We start from the raw sequence: 24875 nt of genomic DNA, 5'->3' as shown, positions 1-24875 counted from the left end.
TATTTTCCAAGTGGTGCCTTCAGTCTGTTGAAAGATTCCTTGAGTCTGAAAAGGATGAGAACCACTGCTCTAAATCCTTAAGATATATATATAAAAAAAAATGGCACTCGCAAGGCTGTCATGTCACTTGTGGTGAAAACTGTAGGTGCTTCCATTGCCTTGGCAGGACACATGCCGACGTATTTGGTCTGTTGTTCGTATTCAAAAAAACGAGCTTGAGTTAGGGGAGCTTAGCTCAAGCTCCTTCTGAATCACTGAATGAGGTGTTCTCAGAGCTTGTTAAGAAACACTCTTTTAAGCTAGCCCAGTGTCTTTCCTCTAGTTATGCATACAAAGATTGCATTAGCTCTCTTTTTCAGAGCACCACTCTGGTAAGTTTAGGATGGATTATTTAATTATGTTCTCTAAATCCATTTTAGAATCATTCCATCCCATATTCAGTCCTCCATTCTACCATTCTGTAGATATGGCCTTGTTCCTAGACGTGGAACTTTGTATTGGGCAGATTGCTTACCAGCCTGTCTGATTGCTTTCTATGGCTGCCTTGTTCTTACCATTACTTACCACCTCAGCAGTGCTTGCATGATCTGCAAATGTTATTCATATGGATTTTATATTTGCTTTCAGACCATTGATGAAAGTATCTAATTGAAAGACCTCTAGTACCAAACCCTATGGAATTCTCCCCCCCCCCCCCCAAAAAAAAAACCCCAAACAAACAAACCCCAAAAAAACCAAACACATCATTGGATGATGATTATCATCTACTTTAAATTGTCAATAAGGCCACTGACAGACATTCAGTTAAAGACACAATGGGATCTAATCTGCCCAACACTCATGTCCCATGCCATGCCACGCCACGCACATGGCAGGAAGCGTGATTGTCAGATCGGGGATCAGATCCCAGTTGTATTGTATTGCCGGGGCAGGGGGAGCCAAGGATCATAACCTCAGGCTTCCCCTACACTGGAAATTAGCAAGCCAGGTGGCCAGTGCTCCCATGGCTCTGGGCACTGATCAGCTGACTCATGCTCCTAGCCCCAGGAGTGCACTGGAGCCCTTCAAGGCTGGGAACTTCAGTCAGCAATTGGTCCTTGCCACATGTTCAATTTTAAGACATGATGGTAACCAACCACAGAGTTGTTATACATCTTTTTTGTTTATACCTTTGTGGCTTATTCCCTGTTTTATTGCACAATTAATTGAATGAATGTGTGGCCAGGTTACTAGTTAAGACATGATTAACTGGTTAATCATGTCTTAAGTGTAATGTCTGCCATGGGCCTTAGACAGTCCTTTAAGCCATTTAATATTTGCTTTCTTAACAATGTATAGTGTTTTTTTTTTATCCAGAATAGTATGTTGTACTAAATTAAATTACTTAGTCTAATTATACTGCATTTTGCGGTTACTTTTAGGAACCAAACTTGTAATATGTTCAATAAATGAAATCAACTTTGTTTGATAAGACCTGTTTCATGAAACTGGTGCTGGATTTCTCTATCCTGGGATGAGGACTGGGATAGATCACTTTGACACTCTGGGACTGTGTTTCCTGAGGAAACTCAAACAAGATTCAGTCTTAATGAAAATGCTGTTCTCAGTTTGTCCCAGACACTTCTGTAATTCTGACATGATGAACCTTTAAACACAGCCTTTGACCACATCTTTTGCTCAAAGGTCAAATCTTACACCACGTTCAGAATCTTTATATGACAGCTTCTGCTTGGAGCTGCTGTCAGCTACTGCTGCCCTAAATACTACCAAAATAAGTTATTTAGCTCAAATACAGGTAGCAGAAAAAAAACCTCTACTAGAGCAACCTATGTAGCAAAATTGAAAAAGCTTTCTATGTGGGTGGGACACAGTTAATTGCATCACTCAAATCCCCTGTTTCTGCTCTGTCTACTAGCCCTTAAACATTTGGGACTATAAATAGTTCTGTAGGAGTACATGTAGTAGTCATATTGGTCTGTCATCCATCAACCTGTCTTACGCCATCTGCCGGTGAAAATTATCTTTTTAATAGCTGTTACATTACTTTGTAGAGTTGAAGAAATCCATGCTCTTAGAATGGGTCTATTTTACATATTGTTCCATAAAGACAAGGTGGTGCTTGGACCTCACCCCAGATTTTTCTGATTTTCATTTAAAACAGGTTATTCAGCTTCTAGTTTCTTCCTCCATATTAACTCAAATCATAGAAAAGTAGGGTTTGAAGGGACCTCAGGAGGTTATCTAGTTAAATCTGCTACTTGAGGCAGATTCATCTGTTATCAGACCATCCTAATCAAGGGTCTGTCTAACCTGTTCTTGTAAATATCCAAGGATGGAGATTCCACAACATCTTGGAATAGCCTATTATCATGTTCAACTGCCCTTATAGTGAGAGAGTTCTTAATATCCAACTTAAATTTTCCTTTCAACAATTTAAGGCCATTTCTCTTTGTTCTGTCCCTTGTTGCCACAGATAATAGTCTATCACTATCTTGGGGAAGTCAAATGTCATACCATAGATGCACATTGAGAGTCATAAACAACCTAGACACAGTACCTTCAGGGCCTTTCTCAAATTGTAACCTTTGTTAATAGGGTTTGAGAATAAAATTGTTGACTTGGATGTTATCCAATTTAGATCCCAACTTTATTAGTTCCTGTTTTGTAAAAACTTAGATCCCTCCATGCAGATTAAAGCCAAGGGACCAATGGACCCTTTGACTTATGGAAGCCTCTGTGGCTTCTTTAAGTAGCGTTCTGATTTCAGAAACTTGCAGGAATTTGGCTGCATCGTGTTTGCTTCATGCCTTCACATCATACTCTTCTTTAGCTGAGAATTCAAAGTCCACCCTGATTTGAGTAGAACTCTCCTTGAACCCTTGCTTCAATAGCAATCAGTTATGAGGGTACTGCTTGCTAGTTAGCAGGTGTGAGCAGATAATCAAATGGGAAAGAATAGCTTTTTGCCTCATGTAGCTGTCCTTATGGATTCTATGATTCACCCTACATCTCCACTTCTTTGGAATCCTGTTGGCAGAGAAACAGTGACACAATTGGGCTTGCTTACCACTTTTTGCCCTCTGCCAAGGTGTACAAGGACACAAGAAGTTTATGGGCTGACAAGAGGCAAGGTGCTGCTGGACCTGATACTGGCCAAAGGGGATGATCTAATCAGCGACCTTAGAATCGAAGGGAAGTTGGGTGACAGTCCATGAGTAGATCACTATCTGGGTGACAGTCCATGAGTAGATCACTATCTATTGGAAAGCTGGCAAGTCAGCCAGCAATGCGGTAGTCCTTGACTTTAGGAAAGCTGACTTTCATAAGCTCAGGAGACTTGTTCTTGAGGCCCTGAGAAGCCATGATTTCACAGGGATGGGAGTTCAGGAAGAGTGGTTGCTCCTTAAGGAAGCAATCCTAGAAGCACAAGGGGAATCCATCCCAAACCATAGGAGAGGTGGTAAAAGGGCTCAACACCCCTTTGGCTCAACAGGGAACTCATGGACCTCCTACATCTAAAAAGTCAGGCGTACAAAGGATGGAAGACGGGGAAACGTCACTAAGGAGGAGTTTCATAGATTTCATAGACATTAGGGCTGGAAGGGACCTCGGAAGATCATCGAGTCCAGCCCCCTGCCCAAAGGGCAGGAAGTCAGCCGGGTTCATAGGATCCCAGCAAGATGAGCATCCAGTTTGCTCTTGAAGGTGTTCAATGTGGGCGCTTGAACCAACTCCGGTGGCAGGCTGTTCCAGACCTTGGGGGCTCGGACAGTAAAGAAATTCTTCCTTATGTCCAGCCTGAAACGGTCTTGTAGTAGTTTATGACCATTTTACCTAGTCGTCATCCCTTGGGGCGCTCTGGTGAGCAAACATTCCCCCAGATACTGGTGGTCACCCCTGATAAACTTATAGGTGGCCATCAGATCACCCCTAAGCCTGCACTTTTCCAGGCTAAAGAGCCCCAGGGCTCTCAGCCTGTCATCGTAGGGTCTGCTTCCCTGACCTCTGATCATGCGCGTGGCTCTTCTCTGGACTCTCTCAAGCTTCTCCGCATCCTTTTTGAATTGTGGAGCCCAAAACTGGACGCAGTACTCCAGCTGCGGCCTCACTAAGGCCGAGTACAAGGGGAGAATGACGTCCCGGGATTTGCTTGAGAAGCATCTATGGATGCAAGCCAGCGTTTTGGTCGCTTTACTAGCCGCAGCATCACATTGCAGGCTCATGTTCATCTTGTGGTCAGTGATGACCCCCAAGTATCTTTCTTGCATAGTGTTGGCCAGCATAGCACTGCCGAGCCTATAAGGATGCTGCGGGTTTTTCTTCCCAAGGTATACTGCAGTAGTCCGCACCTGCTGGGAGTGAACTAGAAAAACCAAGGCTGCAACTGAACTCCATCTGACTACACAAATCAAGGATAATAAAAAGTCCTTCGGGTATGTGGGGAGTCAAAAGAAAAACAAGGGCAACATTGGACCCCTGCTAAACTAGCAGGGACAGCTGACTACACCCAGGAAAAAGCCAATCTGTTTAATGATTATTTTGCATTGGTTTTTCACCAGCCCAAAGGGACCACCCTGCCTAACGTGATGTAAGATGACCAGGGTGAGGATGAATATACACCCACCATTGGCGTGGATCTTGTGAGGGAGCATCTCGAGAGGCTGGACCCCCATAAATCAGCTGGTTTGGATAGGTTGCACCCAAGAGTGCTAAAGGAACTGGCAGACATCATAGCACAGCCACTTGCAAGGATATTTGAGAACTCATGGCGCTCAGGTGAAGTACCTGAAGACTGGAAGAGGGCCAATGTGGTGCCCATCTTCAAGAAAGGGAGGAAAGAAGACCCGGGAAACTACAGGCCAATCATTTTGACCTCAATCCCTGGGAAGATTTTGAAAATAATTATCAAAGATACCATTCTTGACAGGCTAACAGAAGGCAACATTCTGAGGGTTTTTTGTGGGTTGGTCTTGCTTCACCAATCTCATTTCCTTCTATGACCAGGTGACATACCACCTGGACAAAAGGGAAGAGGTTGGTGTCATATATTTGGACTTTAAAAAAGCCTTTGACCTGATGTCCCATGAAAAAGTTGGGCAACTGTGGCCTCGACAACTCCACAGTCTGATGTCTGGGGAACTGGCTCTGAGGTCAGACCCAGAGAGTGGTAGTTGACAGAACCGAATCAACATGGCACTCAGTGACTAGTAGCATCCCCCAAGGCTCTGTTCTTGGACCTGTACTCTTTAATATCTTCATAAATGATCTGGACACTGGTGTCAAAAGCAGACTGGCTAATAGGTGCTAGGTGCTAGGGTCGGGAGGGACCTCAATAGATCATCGAGTCCGACCCCCTGCATAGGCAGGAAAGAGTGCTGGGTTCAGATGGCTCCAGCTAGATGCTTATCTAACCTCCTCTTGAAGACCCCCAGGGTAGGGGAGAGCACCACCTCCCTTGGGAGTAAATTCCAGACCTTGGCCACTCGAACTGTGAAGAAGTTCTTCCTAATGTCCAGTCTAAATCTGCTCTCTGCTAGCTTGTGGCCATTATTTCTTGTAACCCCCAAGGGCACCTTGGTGAATAAAACCTCACCAATTCCCTTCTGTGCCCCCGTGATGAACTTATAGGCAGCCACAAGGTCGCTTCTCAACCTTCTCTTGTGGAGGCTGAAGAGGTCCAGGTGCCCCAGTCTCTCCTCATAGGGCTTGGCCTGCAAGCCCCTAACCAAATGTGTGGCCCTTCTCTGGACCCTCTCCAGGTTATCCACATCCCTCTTGAAGTGTGGCACCCAAAACTGCACGCAGTATTCCAACTGTGGTCCGACCAGCGCCCGATAGAGGGGAAGTATCATCTCCTTGGATCTGTTCGTCATGCATCTGCTGATGCATGATAAAGTGCCATTAGCTTTTCTGATGGCTTTGTCACACTGCCGACTCATGTTCATCTTGGAGTCCACTAGGACTCCAAGATCACTTTCTGCTTCCGTTCCACCAAGCAGGTCATTTCCTAGGCAGTAGGTATGCTGGACATTTTTCCTCCCTAGGTGCAGCACTTTGCATTTCTCCTTGTTGAATTGCATTCTGTTGTTTTCCGCCCATATGTCCAACCTGTCCAGGTCTGCTTGTAGTTGTTCCCTGCCTTCCGGCGTGTCCACTTCTCCCCACAGTTTTGTTTCATCTGCAATCTTGGACAGAGTACACTTCACTCCCTCGTCCAAGTCGCTGATGAAGATATTGAAGAGTATCGGTCCAAGGACCGAACCCTGCGGGACCCCACTGCCCACACCGTTCCAGGTCGATACCGACCCATCCGCTACGACTCTCTGGGTGGACCCTCTAGTCAATTCGCCACCCACCGGACTGTGTAGTCATCCAAGTCACAGCCTCTTAACTTGTTTACCAGTATGGTGTGGGATACCGTATCGAAGGCCTTCCTGAAGTCTAAGTATACATCAACCCCTTCTCCTGCGTCCAGGCGTTTTGTAACCTGGTCATAGAAAGAGACTAGATTAGTCAGGCATGATCTACCTGCTACGAACCCGTGCTGGTTTCCCCTCAGCATAATTTGTCCTGCCGGGCTCTCGCAAATGTGATCCTTGATAAGTTTTTTGAAGACTTTGCCAAGGATGGAGGTGAGACTGACTGGCCTATAGTTGCCGGGGTCCTCCTTCCTCCCCTTCTTGAAAATGGGGACCACATTGGCCCTTTTCCAGTCCTCCGGGACCTGGCCCGTGCGCCACGAGCGTTCAAATATTACCGCCAGTGGCTGTGCAGTGATGTTGGCCAGTGCCTTCAGTACCCTCGGATGGAGCTCATCCGGGCCTGCCGACTTAAAGGCATCCAGTTCTTCCAAGTGACTCTGCGCCATCTCAGGGTCTACGCATGGCAGTCTGGTGCCTTGCTGCTGCCTCTCTACAATCCCAGTGAGAGCCTTGTCCTGCCCCTCACTTTAGGAACACTGAGGCAAAGAACTCATTGAGGAGTTCAGCCTTGTCCCCCCTGTCCATCACCAATTGCTTCTGCCCATTTAGTAGGGGTCCTTTTCCTCCCTGGGCCTTCCTTTTACTCCCTATATATCTAAAAAACATTTTTTTGTTATCCTTTAACAATTTTTTGTTATCCTTTAAGCTAAGTTTGGTGTCATTAGCGAACTTTGGGTAAGAGTGTCCACACTTGAGGGTAGGCTCGTGATCCAGGCCAACCTCGATAGGCTTGCAAGGTGGGCCAGTGAAAACCTGATGGCATTCAATATGGAGAAATGAAAGGTGCCCCACCTTGGGACTGCATCACATTTACAGGCTTGGCAACTCACTAACACTAACATGGGTTCATTAGAAGCAGGTCCTGTCAGACCATCCTGGTGGCCTTCTATAACCAGTTCACAAAAGCCTTGGACGCAGGTGTTGTGGTGGACGTTATCTTCCTGGACTTTAGGAAGGCCTTCAACACTGTCTCTCACCCCATCCTCATTAAAAAATTAGGTGTCTGTGGTGTTGACGCCTACACAGTCAGATGGGTCGCAATTTTGCTGGAGGGCCGCACACAGAGAGTGGTGGTGGACGGGTCATTTTCAACCTGGAGAGATGTGGGCAGTGGGGTTCCACTGGGCTCGATCCTCGGGCCCGCACTGTTCAATATCTTCATCGGCGATTTGGACATGAAAAACACCTTGTTCAAGGTCGCAGATGACACTAAGATGCGGAGAGAAGTGAGCACTCTAGAATAGAGGGACAGGCTACAACTAGATCTGAACAGGTTACAGAGGTGGGCGGATGAGAATAGGATGGGTTTCAATACAGACAAGTGCAAGGTGTTGTACCTGGGGAGGAAGAACCAGCAGCATACCTTCAGGCTGGGGAACTCCCTTCTTGTCAGTACAGAGGCAGAGAAGGATCTTGGAATCACTATTGATTCCAAGATGAACATGGGCCTCCAATGTGGGGACACGGTCAGGAAGGCTAATTGCACTTTGTCATGCATCCATAGATGTATCACGAGCAGGTCCAAGGAGTTGATCCTCCCCCTCTATGCGACATTGGTCAGGCTGCAGTTGGAGTACTGTGTCCAGTTCTGGACGCCGCACTTCAGGAGGCATGTGGACAGCATCGAGAAGGTCCAGAGGAGGGCCACTCGCATGATTAGGGGGCAGCATGGCAGGCGCTATGAGGAGAGGCTATGGGACCCGAACCTGTTCAGCCTCCACAAAAGAAGGAACTGTTGGCCGCCTATAAACTTGCCAAGGGGGACCAGCAGGCAATGGGAGAGTCCCTGTTCCCCCGAGGACTACTGGGTGTAACAAGGAACAACAGCCATAAGGTGACTGAGAGTAGATTCAGGCTAGATATCAGGAGGCACTACTTCACTGCCAGGGCGGCTAGGAGCTGGAACTGACTTTCAAGGGAAGTGGTGCTCGCTCCTACCGGGGGGGGGGTCTTCAAAAGAAGGCTAGACTGCTACCTAGCTGGGGTTATTCGACCCCAGCATCCTTTCCTGCCCATGGCAGGGGGTCGGACTAGATGATCTGCTTAGGTTCCTCCCGACCCTACCAACCATGAAACTATGAAACACAGTGACCAAAAGAGAGTTGAGGGTCATGATTGACCACAAGATGAATATGAGTCACTAGTGCAATACTGCAGCTGGCAAAGTGAACAAAACTCTGGCTTGCATCTAGCAATGCATCTCGAGCAAGGTCCAGGATGTCATCCTCCCACTGTACTCAGTCTTGGTGAGGCCGCAGCTGGAGTACTGCATCCAATTCTGGACTCCGTAATTTAGGAAGGATGTGGAGAAGCTTGCAACATTCTAGAGGAGAGCCACGTGCATGATCAGAGGGCAAGAGAACAGGCCTTATGAAGAGAGGCTGCGAGCCATGGGACTCTTCAGCCTGTAGAAGTACAGGCTCAGAGGTGACATGGTGGCAGCCTGTAAGTACATAAGGGGTGTGCATCAGGATCTGGGAGAACACCTGTTCACCAGAGCACCCCAGGGGATGACAAGGTCCAGCGGTGTCAAACTTCTGCAAGACAGTTTTAAGCTGGACATAAGGAAAAACTTTACTGTCCGAGCCCCGAAGGCCTGGAACAGACTTCCTCCAGAGTTGGAGCAAGCACCTACTCTGGACACTTTCAAGGAACATTTGGGCACTTACCTTGCTGGGATCCTTTGACCCTAGCTGACTTCCTGCTCCTTGGGCAGGGGGCTGAACCCAATGATTTTACGAGGTCGCTTCCAGCCCTAATGTCTGTGAAATGTATTAAATAAGATGTAGGTCTGGCTGCTCTGTGTGGTGCTAGAAACTCCCTCAGAAGTGTAATCTGTGCAAACAGTAGTGAATCCTAGTGACTTGTAAGTAACCATTCCTGGCAAGGCTTGAATTGGGCTACTTTGTGACAATACAGCATCCTGGTGTTCTACCAAGGTGTTGCTTTGTTTTCTCAACTCTCAGTGCAAAACAATGTAAATATTCCTGCCTGAAGTTGCTATGTGTCTAAAGCAACAAATATGAGGTGTATACTACTCCCTGTTCATATTAATGAGTCCTGTTGTAGGTGTTTGATCATCATTCATTAAATGTTAGCCTACTTAACTGTCATACTACACAGTGGAGAAGGAAGCATTACATGCATCTATCTCAGGGGTGGGCAATTATTTGGCTCTGCGGGTCACGTAAGGAGTTTTGGTGAGCTGTCACAGCCTGGGTCAGCAATCCTCCACCCTGTGCAACATCTCACCAAAACTTCCTAAGCAGCCCCATCCCATGCACCTGCCCATGTAGGTCCTGGGTGGTCTCCATGGAGACCCTGGGATCAAGGGGCAGTGACAACATGGGGCTGGGGCCCAGGGCAGAGCAGCGATCCACTCCCCGCTGTCCCTGCCTGCAGAACTGGTGCCTGTTGCAGGGATGTGTGGGCAGCGGATCATGGCTCTGTTATGCACTTGGCTGGGATGGGGCCATGGGTGAGTGGGTGAACCCAGGGCTGGGATCACCGTGCCCCAGCTTCATGCTGTCATCATCTTGTGGCCTAGGCTGCTTCCTGTCCCTGGGCTGGATAGGACCGATCCACCTTGGATCAGACAAAATCCCTCGGTGAGGCGTATTTTACTCACCATCGATCTATCTGCACCAGTGGTTTTCAGCCTGTAGTTCACAGCCCCTTGGGGATCCGCAGACTGTGCTGAAGGGGTCCACAAAAGATAACGGTACTGTATCAAAAGTTTGTGAGAATACCCACACTTATAATTCAAAGGGATCTGCACACCTATTCAATTTTTTTTTTAGGGGGCTGCAAATGAAAAAAAAGATTAAAAACCACTGATCTACAGAGTTTACAGTGAGTGACAATTAACCACTTTGTGAAACTATCCCTGCTTATTTTTTTTTCCCCATCAAGAGAAGCCAAAGCTGAGCATTTGAGCCTACTGAGGAAAACCAGAACTGAGGATCCCACCAGAAGACATGGCAAAATTTCATAGATTTCATAGACATTAGGGCTGGAAGGGACCTCGGAAGATCATCAAGTCCAGCCCCCTGCCCAAAGGGCAGGAAGTCAGCTGGGGTCATAGGATCCCAGCAAGATATGCATCCAGTTTCATCTTGAAGGTGTTCAATGAATGCGCTTGAACCACCTCCGGTGGCAGGCTGTTCCAGACCTTGGGGGCTCGGACAGTAAAGAAATTCTTCCTTATGTCCAGCCTGAAACGATCTTGAAGTAGTTTGTGACCATTCAACCTCGTCATCCCTTGTGGCGTTCTGGCGAACAAACGTTCCCCGAGATACTGGCGGTCACCCCTGATAAACTTGTAGGTGGCCATCAGATCACCCCTGAGCCTGCGCTTTTCCAGGCTAAAGAGCCCCAGGGCTCTCAGCCTGTCATCGTAGGGTCTGCTTCCCTGACCTCTGATAATGCGTGTGGCTCTTCTCTGGACTCTCTCAAGCTTCTCCACATCCTTTTTCAATTGTGGAGCCCAAAACTGGACGCAGTACTCCAGCTGCGGCCTCACTAAGGCCGAGTACAGGGGGAGAATGACATCCCGGGATTTGCTTGAGAAGCATCTATGGATGCAAGCCAGTGTTTTGGTTGCTTTACTAGCCGTAGCATCGCATTGCAGGCTCATGTTCATCTTGTGGTCAATGATGACCCCCAAGTCTCTTTCTTCCATAGTGCTAGCCAACATAGCACTGCCGAGCCTATAAGGATGCTGCGGGTTTTTCTTCCCCAGGTGGAGAACCTTGCATTTATCGGCGTTGAACACCATCAGATTCTCGTCCGCCCACTTGCTGAGCCTGTCCAGGTCAGCCTGGATCACCCGCCTGTCTTCTGGTGTGGATGCTTTGCCCCAAAGTTTGGTGTCATCGGCGAACTTGGCCAGTCCGCTTCTGACTCCAGTGTCCACATCATTAATGAAGATGTTGAACAGTCTGGGTCCAAGGACAGAGCCTTGGGGGACCCCACTGGTCACAGGACACCACAATGAGTGACTTCCATCAATTACTACCCTCTGGGTCCGACCCCAGAGCCAATTTTCCAGCCAGTGGATCGTGGAGGACCCAAGGCGACAATTGGCCAGTTTCTCCAAGAAGCGATCATGGGACACCAGATCGAAGGCTTTTTTGAAGTCAAGATATATGACATCAATCTCTTCTCCCTTGTCCAGGTGTTAGGTCACCTGGTCGTAGAAGGAAATGAGATTGGTCAAGCAAGACCTACCCACAACAAACCCGTGCTGGCTATCCCTTAAGATGTTGACGTCGGCCAGTCCATTAAGGATGGCCTCTTTAATAAACTTTTCTAAGATCTTCCCTGGGATAGAAGTCAGGCTGATGGGCCTATAGTTAGCCGGATCCACTTTCCTCCCTTTCTTGAAGATAGGCACCACATCTTATTAAGACACTGTCAAACCCACATATATGTAAAAGCCTACTGACCATATGCACGACCTACTGTGATCAATGCCTTATTTTGGTGTCTGAGGTGGAAAATTTATTTTTAGATTTCCACACCTCTAATTAAATAGTCTAAATGTATATGGCCTTAATTCAGCCTCTTTAAATATGTAACTAGTCCTACCTATTTCTTAAAGGCTTAGAATGAAGCATGGACTTAGTAAGTGCTTTGATTAATCAAGACTCAATGTGACTGAACAAATGTGTCACTTACCTCTATTTGCTGGACTAGATTTAAAAAGCACTTAAAAGTAACCTTTCCAAAATGCTATTTTTACTATAGGGCATACATAATTCTTTCTTCTCAGAAACTTTAAAAAAAATTAAGAAAACAGCCAGCTAGGATCTATATAAGGATGTTTTGTGTCATTATCTGCTGACCCTTCAGTACCAGTTAACAAATGCTGCTCAGAATGGTTTATAATAAATAAATAAACTAAATAGATTTGCTAATGTTAATTTTCATTTGAATATAACATGGGAAGATTAGTAAGAAAATATTTTCTTTGAAGATTTTAAAATTTAAGTGCATAAAGTAAGTGGGACTAATTTAAGTAGATGTTAATATACATACAAATTTTACTGACTCATGCTTCTTCAGGACTTCTGTTTTTTGTGATAAGTTGTACTGTTTCTTATATGTAGCTTTGTGGTTTTTTTCCTCTGTGAGAAACTCTTACAGATCCTGTAAACTTCCAAATATTTTGTTTTTCAGTTGGAGTAGATACCACATTTTACTAATGCCAGTAAATTTTATATGGATTACAAAATACAAACTAACAGATTTTTAAAAGGCAACAACTATTTTATACAATACACATTTATTTGTGATTCTGTTTATCTGCATATTTATTTCAAGTTTTTGGTTCTTGTCCATGCAATTTGAATATATTTCAAAACTACACAGTATAGCAGATTAGATATTTTTTTATTTTAAGAGCACAAATTTTCACAACAACATAAATCTTCTCTTTGTCATATGAAGTAAACTGAGTATTTAAGAGCATAAGCATTTTTGTTAGTTGCAGCTGATATTCTGATAGAGCTTCAGGTTCCTTCGGTAGCATGACAGTACTCTGCGAATAGAATAGCCATGTACAAATAGCAGAAACATGACTGTAAAGTACACATTTGTTTCAGTCTGTGTGTTGCTAGTGACAGGTGCTCAATGGTTGTCAGTATCGTTGTCATCAGAGAGAATCCTTTGACATTAAAGTCACCAGCTCAATCCTGATGCTGTGTGACTATTGGCAGTTCCATCAGACTGAAGCTGATCAGTGAATGTCAGAACTGCTGCTGTTCTTCTGGGATGTCACCAGCCCTGTTTTGGGTTTGGCCTGGCTTGTCGTTTGAACTTACCACGTTTCCCAACGTTTTTCCTGTGGGAAATAAACTGATAGGTCATAGGAATATAGGTATCTTCAGGGCATGCAAACTTGCATCCAGAGTGACTTACATAAAGGCTTGTAATGATTACCTTGACTCTAAGCCAATCAATGGTTTAGAGCACCTAGGGACTCATTAAATGGCATTTTTTGGTATCTGCAACCTAGGTTTTGAGCTGTATTTCAGGAAAAGTGGTGACAGCCTTTAATGTCTAATTGACCTCTTCTCTTTGTTTCACTTTCCATATTTGTCTCTGATGTGTTCCCCAATGGCAGCAAACAGCACTACTCAGCATTCTGAACTTCTGTTCAGAGCTTCAGCACCTCAGTCTGGGTAGCTGTGTCATGGTAAGTACCTAAAGTCCACCATGCATGAGTATTTTTATTCCCAAGCCTGGAATTATGTTTTTTTGTTCACAAAATTTTAAATGCTAATTTACTGGTTGAATTTCTGAGCTAATGCTGGCCTGTGCTCTTAGAAGGGCAGTAATGACTGTTGATACGTTTGAAGAAATACCAGCCAATTTGATAGGCTTAAAATTTAGCTTGTATTTTTTTTCATGCTCTTCTTCTATCCTGGTTGAAAAGTAGAGGCAGTTCCTTAGACATATGTACCAAACCCTACAACCTCAGGACCTGGCACAGCAAGCCAAAAAGGGAAGTTCCCACTTCGTATAAAATATTAGGGGTTAGGATACAAGCCAATGGGCTAGGGAGAAAGGAACAGGTCCAGGTAAGTAAACATTAACATTAAGGTACATACACTTAGGAACTAAGTAAAGGTATAACCAGTAACACTGTAGTGAATTCACTCAAGAATAGGCAACATGTAATGGGCACTACCACTGTGGTATACACATTCAAGAAACCTTAAACCCTCCCACACCTCTGAAGGTGCTCCAAACAAGCCTGTGGTTCAAGGAACGCTCAGTTACCATCTGCATGTGCTCCCATGTCCAAGCTCCACTGCTATAGTTTGCAGTCTCAGCTCCATCAGTCCTTTGGGATCTCTGGCCCATGTGTTTCCCTCTGCCACTGTCCCACACTGACGTTGCTTCCTGCTTCCTCTCCCTTTTGTCTCCTCATCTCCACTGTCTCTGGGGGTTGTAGTCTACATGCAGCCAGCACAATTCTGCAAAACTGTTCCCCCAAGGGTTCCTGGGAGTTGTAGTCCAAATCCAGTCTGCAGGGCCGTGCCCCCTGCTATTTTACACATCAGTTCACACAGTATATTACATTACATTACCCTCCCCCCCCCCCCCCAACCACCACCAGCACACTTTTAACGGATTGTGCCCCTACATCCAACTAGAGTTGCATCATGTAGTCACTAAGCCACCTGGGAGGTTTTATTCTCTCTGTGGTCTGCCTGCAAATTCAGGAATGGTGCTCCCCACTGGCTATAGTAGGTTTTGGGTAGCCAACTCTGGTCTTATCCATAATATTTGTTCATCCTTGCTATCTTCATTTCTGTCAGGCCATGGATCCCATCTTACATTTCTGGATCTAGAAGTACCTTCTGGCAGCACTTTGTTAGGCCTATTTGAGACTGTATTGGTGAAACTTCGGTTATGAAGCCCCTGGTGTCGTCTTGGTTGTTCCCAAGTAGGCCTGACTATCTCTCTGGTCAGGCCAGGGTCCCTGTTCTCTGAGCATACATATGGTTTCATCTAAATAGTGTACTACTGATGTCTGTCCACCAGGCCTGCTTGCTAGCTCATATAGCACCTCAGAAGACTTTCAGATGATGTATATGGGCCACTGGAACTTTTACATAGTTTTTGACACTGCCCTCGCTTCCTGGTCTGGTTTTGTCCTCACACCAATTCTCCTCGTTCATAAACCTGTCCAGTGACCCTAAGGTCATAATACTCTTCTTGTCTTTGGGTGGCTGCAGCTTAATGTTTCTTAATAGCTTGGCTAACTGAACTTGGGTATCCTGCCACCTTCATAATACATTCAGATGGGTTGTTACATTCCTCCAATACATTTATTTCAGACATAATATCAACAGATAGGCAGATCTCCTGTCCAGTCACCACTGACTATGGTGTATACCCTGTAGATGACTGCAAACTGTACCAGTAGGCCATCATGACATAAGGGAGTGCCTTATCCCATGTTGTTTGATTGTCTTTGATCAGGGAGGACAGCACATCAACCAGAGTATGGTTGAACCATTCCACCAGCCCATCAGATTGGGGGTAATATGGTGTTGTGCAGGCTTTGTTGATTTCCAAAAGGTCATGACGTATGTGGTGAAATAGCTGAGATTCAAAATTTCTCCCCTGGTCAGTGTGGAGGGCCCAAGGTATACTATGGTAATGCACGAATCTTTCAACAAAAACCTTTGCCGCGGTCTGAAACTCCTAATTAGGGAGTGGGTATAGGTCTGCCCACTTGGAAAAATAGTCAGCCACTACTAAGATATACTTGTTTCCATGCAGTGTTATGGGTAGGGGACCCAGGATATCCATGGCTATCCTTTCCAGGGGTTATCCAGCCTACGTGGAGATCATGGAAGCACTGGCCTTACTCCTCATTCCTTTTCATGCACTATACACCTTGTACAACATACACCAGTCTCTGGCACATTTTCTTCAGGCCAACCAGAAATACTGAGACTGCACCTTATGCAAATCTTTCTCATTGCCCAAATACCCCCCAATATTGGAATCATGCAGGGCTTGCAAAATTGTTGGTATTTCCTTCTTGGGTACCACTATTTGAATATACTCAGATCCTTGGGCTGATTATGGAAGTTTTCACACCAGTACTCCTTGCCTAATGCTTAGCTCAGTCCACACTATCTGGTACTACTTTGGGCATGGATGATGCAGCCCTTCCCCAAAGAACTCCTCTCTATTGATTTCCTTCCACCTAATTAGTTTCTCAATATCAGCATCTTCCTGTTCTGCACACCAATCTGCCAGCCCTACGACTTCCGTTGTAGTTGGGGTTGGTTCACTCCAGGTAATTTATCTTGCTAATAGTGGCAGTACCCCCACAACCTCCACTTTAAGTTCAAATTCTAGTGTGGGAAACCAGTGGGACAAGGCATTGGCATTCTGGTGCTGCCATCCAGGGCAGTGTACTGTCTGATAATTGAACTCAGCTAGCTGTTCCAACCATCTAGCCGGTTGTTCTTTAGGTTGCTAAAAATTGTGTGGCTACTAGACACTATGGTCTGTTCTTAATGTGAAGTGTCTCCCTAGGAGGAAGCCTTCTTGTAGTTGCACATTGGCACTCAGATTTGGTTAGAGTTCAGCTTGCATAGGCTATCTCCTTTTCCTGACCTTCAACTTGTGAAAAACAGCTCTGATGCCAATGTTACTTGCATCAGTGACCAAAAAGAAGGGTAGCTGAGGGTTGGGATTATGCTAAGATAAGGGATGACATCAACTCCCGCTTTAGCTCTAGAAAATCATATTGACATTTTAGTCCAGATGCACTTCATTTTATGTAAGTCACTTGCAATTGTAATGAAACCTGCCACAGATCTCCTGTAATAGGAGGGTAGACTCAAAAGGCCCCCACAGTTCTATTATATTTAGCATTACTGGCCAAGTTTTAACAGCCTCCACTTTCTCTGGATATGGGCCTATCCCCTCCATGGAGATCACATATCCCAAAAAGTTTGCTTCCTTGCAGAAAAGCTGACATTTGGTAGGTTTAATTTTTATATTGTCCTCCTTCAGACTCTTAAGCACTGCTTTCAACTCCTGAAAGTTTCATCCTATCACAGTGATATCATCTAGGTACACCAGACATGGTGTCCCTTGAGGTCCCTTGTAGATCTGCTAACATGATATCCATCAATTTCTGAAATGTACTGGGACTGGTCATTGCATAGCCTCAAGGGCATAACATTGCATTCAAAAAGTCCCTTCTTAGTAAAGAAAGTGGTCTTGGCTCTTTCCTCTGGGTGTACCTCCACTTGCCAGTACCCACTGGGCAGATCAAGGGTGGAGAACCATTGGGTTTGGCCAGGAGGTCTAGCTAAGTGTCATCAATCTGAAGTAACAGATGGGCATCCTTAACAGTAATGTTGATCAGTCTGTGATTATCCACACAGACCTCTACCACCTCCCCGCTTCATCAGCACCAACACCACAGGAGCAGCCCATGGGCTGACAGAGGGCCTGATAATGCCCCTCTCTCATTTCTTGCTGTTGTTGGTCAAACTTCTGCTGAAAATGAATGAGCACGCTTCTAGGTCCTGGTTTGACAGGTCTGGCACTATCAGTATTAATCCAGTGCTGTCAGGCCTGTATGCCTTAGATTGTGGTCTCCCAGGCTGAATACATCTGCATACTCCATTAGGACTTCTTGCACTGACCTCACTTGCTCAAGTTCCAGGCTACAGTGACTCAGCTTAAATTTATGTTCCGATTTTCCTGCAGTCGATTAGAGGTTATCTTGTAGTTCTCTAAAATGCTGATTCTTGTCTGCTCAGGACCCTTGTAGCAGCTGACCTCCTCTGATCCACCTTCAGGACAGCCATCTTGGTCTCAAATGTCCCAATGGTGTCTTGATGTGCAACATTCTGTCTGTGTGTTGGCAGCATGCATTGGGATTTTACCCCTGTGGCTCTTACCCAATGTGGTTCCCACTAGGAATCCTAATCCCTCATTGCGCTTAGGTTTAGATAAATCCTCCTCCTCTTCACAACACCATCTCTTCATTTTGCCAGTGATCATCATCTCACTTTGAGGAGGCATTGTTAGATTCTTCTCCACCACCACTTCACATATTCCTGTTTGGCCATCTGTGTTATACAGGGGAAAACACCTTCCCAGATAGGAACAGGAGAAATCTGCAGAATTCATAGTGACTAGACATTTTTTTTAAGAAGTGGGTGCCTAACAAGACATCTTGATCGGCATCCTTTACTACAAGGCATTTACATGGAAGCTGCAGGCCTTGGAAGTCAGTTCTGGGTTTAGAATGTGTACTGCTGACTTCTCCTTGGCATGCACTTGTACCTTTGGGTGTACCTGCACCCTTGGGTGTCCTGGGTACCTAGAGCCCCCAGCTTTTTTACCAGTTCTATATCAGTGGCCTCCTCCAGAATCTGGGGCTTTCCCAGCCAAATTTGAGTCTGCATCTCCCCATTTAAGGCATTGCTGACAAACTGGTCATGGGCCAGCATGTCCTGTACCTCTGGACCAACTTGTGGGAAGGACTTTATGGCTAATCATCTTATGGCCATGCCAAACTCTTGTGCTGACTACGCTGCCGTCTTCTTAGGATTTAAGGATCTGCACCTGGTTACAAAGCGTTCCTGAGGGCCCTTATCAGGTGCTGGTAATCTTACTTGGCTTCACTGCTGAGTCCGTGGTAAACATCCCTGGGCCCTCGTTTTGAGTAATAGGCTCAAGAATTTTAGCCTGGTGGTCCCATCCCACCCATTTAACTCAGCTGCCATTTCAAACTGTTCATACCAATCATCCCATTCATGTGGTTCCCCACTAAAGAGTGCTGGATTGAATATTGGCCTCGAGATACTAGGTGTTGGGATGGGGGGAGTGGGGAGCTGTTTCCCTCCCCTGGGGTACTCATCTTCCCATATCAGATACCCACACAACAAAATGTATACATTCCTGCAGCAGTTTTCTCTGCGTCTTCTGGACTGTGACCACCAGTCCCCACTGCTACCACCAGTTGTATCAAACCCCACAACCAAAAGAACTGGCACAGGAAGTCAAAAAGGGAAGTTCCCATTTTTATTTAGAAAAGGCAAGGGGTTCACAAGCCAGCGGTCTAAGAAGAAAGGAACAGGTACAGTGAATAAACGTTAACATTAAAGTACATACACTTAAGTACACTTAGGAACTAGGTAACAGGTAATAAGCAGTAACACTGGGTGCGCCTACATGAGACGTTTACTGCAGTTGCCTAATTAGCTCTGCGATAAAATGTCAGCTGTGCTATTAGGATGGAGTAAATTCATTAACTCTGCTGAAGAATAGTACTGCCAGACGCAAGTACTTACCCTGTGGTGGGGTTATTTACTCCCCCGCAATGCACATGTAGACACTGACAGGGCTGGCTGGGGCTAGCCCCTGTACTGAAGCATTCTCGTGCTCCAGACAACCCCTCCACAATACATTGAGCCGGATCAGAACAGCCCTGGGCTGGAAGGCTGACCCCCGGGGTCCTCTGCCAGCCAGGGTTGTGCCACCCTGGCTAAATGTGCTGTGGTCCCAGGCGCACATGCAAACAGCACGCCTGGGAGCAACAAACTCTGGCATGAACTGTGCCAGAGTTAATTCAGGCATGCTGTTTGCATGTGTAGATGTGCCCACTGTGGTGAATTCACTCAAGAACGGGTAACAGGTAGTGAACACTACCACCGTGGTACATAGGTTCAAGAAATGTTAAACCCCCCCCCCCCCCCCCACACTTCCAGAGGTACTCCAAACCAGCTTCTGTTCCCAAGAGTGCTCAGCTGCCCTCTGCATGTGCTTCCACATGCAGATCCCAGCTCCGTCACTCCTCCAGGATCTCTGGCCACACATTTCCCTCTACTGTTGTGTCCCCTGCTCTGCCACTGCTTCCTACTTCCTTTCCCTGTTTTCTCCCCACCCCCATTGTCTCTGAGGGTTGTAGTCTGCAGTCAGCACAGTTCTGCAAGACTGTCCCCCCTGAGGATTCCTAGGAGTTGTTGTCCAAATCCAGTTAGTAGGGCTGTACCCCCTGCTATTCCCTCTGCTGTTGCACATTCACATTACAGTGCATTACATTCAGTTCACACAGTATATTTCCCTCCAAAACTAATTTTCAAAGCTTAATTTTATTTAACGTGTGTATTCATTCATAGCAACTCAGCATTCATGAGTAGGGCCCTGAGAAAATTGCAGATTTCTTGTAGAAAATTTGTGGCACATGCATGGGTAAAATATCATTTTTTCACGGAATATTCACAGAACTGCCATTGATCTTGGCAAATGAGTCCCTTTAGTTCTGTAAATATTCTGTGAATAATGATGCTTTACCCAGGCACGGGCGGCAGGCATCATAAGCAGTGGGGGATAATATTATGGGGGGGGAGGGGCCTGAGCCCCACCTGACCCCCTCCACTCCCTCCCTCCCATGGGGCTGATGTGCACTGTGGCTGTAAATGGCCGTGAAGAATCAGCTGCATGAGGAGTGCTGCTGGGCATTCTGGTAAAGCGGTGCCATGGGGCTGCTGCTGCTGTTACCAGTTACCGCAAAAAGTAAGCCCTGTTAGCCCTGACCTTCTGCCACCTATGGCAGGCACACACACACTGCCACCGCTCCCCCAAACCCCCCTCGCCACCCCAACAGTCCCCAAGCCCTGGCCCTCCAAACCCCCTTCCTTCCTGCTCCCTATACACTTTCTTTCATCCAGCTGCCTGGCTGCATCCTGGTCACGCCCCCAGCAGCTGCTTGCAGGCTGGAAAGCTGCAAAACCCCAGGTTTCCCCTTGCAGGCTGGAACGCTGCCAGCCTGCAAAAGGAACCTGCACTTTTGCATGTTTTTTCTGGCACAGGCTCATGACCCTTAAAAATTGCAGTGCAGGGCTAATTTCATGGTATCCACACAGTCTGTGAAATCATGATTTAGTCAGGGCCCTGTTCCTGGGCAAACTTGCAGTAGCAACTGTATGTGTGATGAGATTTTTCTGTAACTTAATTTTTTTATCTCTATTAAAGTCTCCCAGTAACAAGGTTTTTATGTTATAAAACTAACCATGAATTGTGGATGAGAGACCCTGCCTGAGCGATGTTGCCCATGGATACTAGCAGCCCTGGATTTTACTTCTTTCCATTGGCTAAGGTCCAGCAGAATACTTAATTGGAGGCTTGGTTGGATGTGCCTATCCATTCAGGAATCAGAAAAACAAAGTAAAAGTAGCTAGACCTTCCCAGTTGGATCAACAAAGATTGGAAGGAACACTACAAACTCATTCTTCCAGCAGTCTAGACTCCTCTTACTCCTTCCTGGATTTTCCTTCCACAGAGCACATATCCTTATTCCTTTCTTTATTTTTTCATATGGGGATGAGAGTAGTAGTGCTTCCTTAAGGGGTGGGTCCATATTAACCTTCAACAGGAGTAGAGCTCAGCTTATTCTTCAGTGTACACATTTGTGTATAGTTTTTCTCCTGTTACCTCTAGTGCTATTATCCCTTCATTTTTTTTCTCTCTATTACCACTAATTAAGTTTTAAACTACATTTTAGATGAAAAAGAAGTTTTTCAGAAACAGCTGCAGTGAAGTAAACAGAAGAATTTGTGAAGAAAATCAATTTTAGTTTTAGATTTCCAAAGTTCTTTCATATTAAGAAAATACAAAAAACCCCACCCAATTTTTATAGTAGTAGAAAATGTATGTTGTCATTGTCATTTGTAAACAGTGGAGTAAGACCTAGTTCATATTCTTTGGAAATTAAAACACTTCAAGTAGATCAGTGGATATATTAATAAAAAGACAGCTTGAAACAGCTGGGTGTGGATGGAAATTTGACATACAAGAGGTGGTCCTTGTTTTCTTCATAGATTGAAGACTATGACCTGATAGCTAGTATGATGGGAGCAAAATGCAAAAAGCTTCGTACTCTGGATTTGTGGAGATGTAAAAACATTACTGAAAATGGAATAGCAGAACTGGCTTCAGGCTGTCAGCTCCTGGAGGAGCTTGATCTTGGCTGGTGCCCTACTCTACAGAGCAGCACTGGCTGCTTCACAAACATTGCACGTAAGCTCCCAAACTTGCAAAAGCTCTTTCTTACGGCCAACCGATCTGTGTGTGACACGGACATTGAAGAACTTGCTGCTAACTGTACTCATCTACGGCAGTTGGATATATTGGGTAAGGAAACACATGAATACTTGCATAGTTGTTTTGTAATTTGTTGTGTTTTAAGAGACTGATAGGAAGAGAAGGCTATGTGTTGTATAAAATAAGATTTTCTTTAAGTTTATTAGTATTATTAAAAAAAAACCAACAACAAAGGTCCAACTTAGAAAAATTAGCCAGTTGATGCAGGGTATCAATTTAGATGCTTCACAATACCCCAGTTCTGTTCTCGCTCCACCCCTTCAAGGGAGAGCGAGGGAGAGGGCAGTTTGCTCCCTGACAGCCTGCCCCACCATCATACTGAGGCAAATGCTTAGCCCTATCCTTGTTGATGCTGGGGACAGGGTAGCTGCAGAAGGGGCAGTAAACTTGCTGCCTAACTGGGTTGCTTCCCAACACCCAGCAGAATGGGGGCAGCTCTGCTCAATACCCATCCCCACTCCACAAGGCTGGGGGTTTCCAGGTCCTATGACCTTTAAAGGGCACGTGGGCACGCTGACTTGGGAGAGCATCTTGCCAGTACTGGGTTGCTCCTGTGTTCTTTAAAGTTCTGGGAATGCAGACATCCCAACACTGGGCTCTTTGTTATCAGGCCATCCTTGTGCCCTTTAAAGGCCCCAATGCCCAGGAAGGCTTCTGGAACAGCACCAGTCCCTACAGCTCAGTGAGCAGTTTTCCCGTCTTCCCACTCCCACCCCACAGGAATCCTGGAAATAGCCACAATTATGATGCAAGGGTGAGGCAGCTCCCTGCAAGTGGCAGCAGGTGCTGTTGGAGAGGAGGGTACAAACTCCCCATCAGCTACTGCCACTGCTTGTAGGGAGCCTCCTCATATTTGCCTCCAGTACAAACAGCAGCAGCAGGGGCTTATTGCCTAGTGGCAAGCATGACAGGGCTCAGTGCATGTGGTGGCATCAGGGGCTGATCAGGGCAGACACTGGGAGTCCCATCACCCTTATTGCCTGCAAACCGAGAGCTTTTAAATGCTGCTGGTGCTTCAGTACCAGCAGCCCATCAAAGCACCAGTAACTTTAAAGGGCTCACAAGCTTGCCTGGCCTGTAAGCTCTTTAAAGTTTCTTGGGGATAGAAGGGAGCAACAGAGCACCCCTCTCTCACCGCCTGGCTATAGAGTATGCCTTTGTTCCAACTCCATTATGCTCCAGCCAGGGGGCTTTGAACATGTGGCTACCCATAGCACTTTACTTTTTGAAGTGCGACAGATTTTGTAGCTCTGCAAAAATAGTGTCCAGAGAGAGCCCACTAGAATGTCAAGATCCTGTCAACACTGGAAGAAAAGGATAAAAATGTGAAATCTTGCACCACTTACTGGAGAAGGATCAATTTTGACTTAGGTACCTACAGGTACTTTTTTGTTTGGTATAGTTTGATTTTTTTTAATTCAATCTAGTTTGCAACTAGATTAATGAGGGCACAAGAAAGATTTCCAAAGACTTACTGCATAAAGCATTTTATAAACATATATATCTCTTAGCCACCCACTTTAATGCTTATCTGTTATGATGGCGTTGTGTCTGCCCACAAATTGAGCTGACCTTTTTGCTAGAGCAGGGAGGCTGAGCAATGAATAATCTGGTTGTTTCGCTTGTATAATGACTGCAGGCTGTGCCAGCTCTGATGGTTTCTTGCCACATTCCCTCTTAATATTTGAATTCACTTGTTGACACTTATGCAAAATAGTATCTGAACAGTGGAAAGGAAGACACTGAACTCCTGAGCGCTTATGACTGTTAACAAGTCAGGATGTACTGTTACATATTTTGTAGGAAGCCTTTCACAGTGAGACCTCATATAAAGTTGTAATATATTCTTAAACAATGTGCAGTTCACCTATTCTGGAACTGCTCTGGTGCCCTGTTTAAATCAGTTGTTATGGAGAAAACTTGCTAGATGAGTTTGAACCCAGTTACCTAACGTGCTTAGGGGTGCTTCCATACTTACCACTTCTGTACTATATTAATTGCTTTGCTTCTTTCTATTAAACAAAGTCCTTGGTATTGGAGGCATTGTTGGGAAATGGTTCTCTCTCCTTTTCTCTTAGCCCTCTTCCCATGAGCAATAAGGGCCTTAAAACATCCAGATCCTTATAGCAAGGTTTCAGCTAGAAAAACCTCTATTCAGACTTCATAGAAGTATGAGGTCATTTGAGGGGAGGGGAGTTGTTTTATGGAGTTTGGATTTTGATTTGTGGGGAGGGGTGTTTCAAAGATCATATTGTTCCTCCTGGGTTTCTGAAATTCTCTTGTGTGCTCCCAAAATGCACATGTAACAATTATAATGTTGCCAACTCTAGAAAATTTATAGTGAGTAAGGCAATTTTGGCCCTACTGTTAGAAGCTGTAGATAGGGGCTTCAGCCAAGATTGAGGTCACGTTGTGCTGCAAAACACACATAAGGAAACAGCCTCTGCGCTGAAGAATTTGTATTTTTAGTGTAAAGCACAGCAGTAAATTAAGTAGTTGGGTGCTGGAACTGAGCTACAGTACACCATTTTATGTATGATACCATTACATAGGAAAATTTTGAATTTTTTTCTTAGCTGGGCTGAACTCAGGCTGATAATCTACAGAAGAAAAGTGCTGTAGTTCATTAGCAGTTTTCTGACTCATCAAATCCTCCATAAAGACTAATGTTCCTTTCAAGAATAAGACTGGAATTTGCATTGGCAGAGGGTTCTCCATCCCCTAGACATGAAAGCA

At 45.5% G+C, this 24875-nt stretch overlaps 1 protein-coding gene across 4 annotated transcripts in view; it reads left to right on the top strand.

Moving 5' to 3' along the window:
• The window catches only part of FBXL4 (F-box and leucine rich repeat protein 4), a 134345-nt gene that overhangs the window by 102942 nt on the left and 6528 nt on the right, over positions 1-24875 (top strand). For all 4 annotated transcript variants that reach the window (XM_019486391.2, XM_006260701.4, XM_019486390.2 and 1 more), the window contains 2 exons: positions 13609-13680; positions 21857-22169. In XM_019486391.2, the coding sequence (XP_019341936.1) occupies positions 13609-13680; positions 21857-22169 (385 nt within the window). The remainder of the gene's footprint in view (positions 1-13608; positions 13681-21856; positions 22170-24875) is intronic.

This window comes from Alligator mississippiensis, chromosome 1 (assembly GCF_030867095.1).
Source record: "Alligator mississippiensis isolate rAllMis1 chromosome 1, rAllMis1, whole genome shotgun sequence".
NCBI classification, from domain to species: domain Eukaryota; kingdom Metazoa; phylum Chordata; order Crocodylia; family Alligatoridae; genus Alligator; species Alligator mississippiensis.
This window is presented reverse-complemented; position numbering and strand designations above follow the sequence as displayed.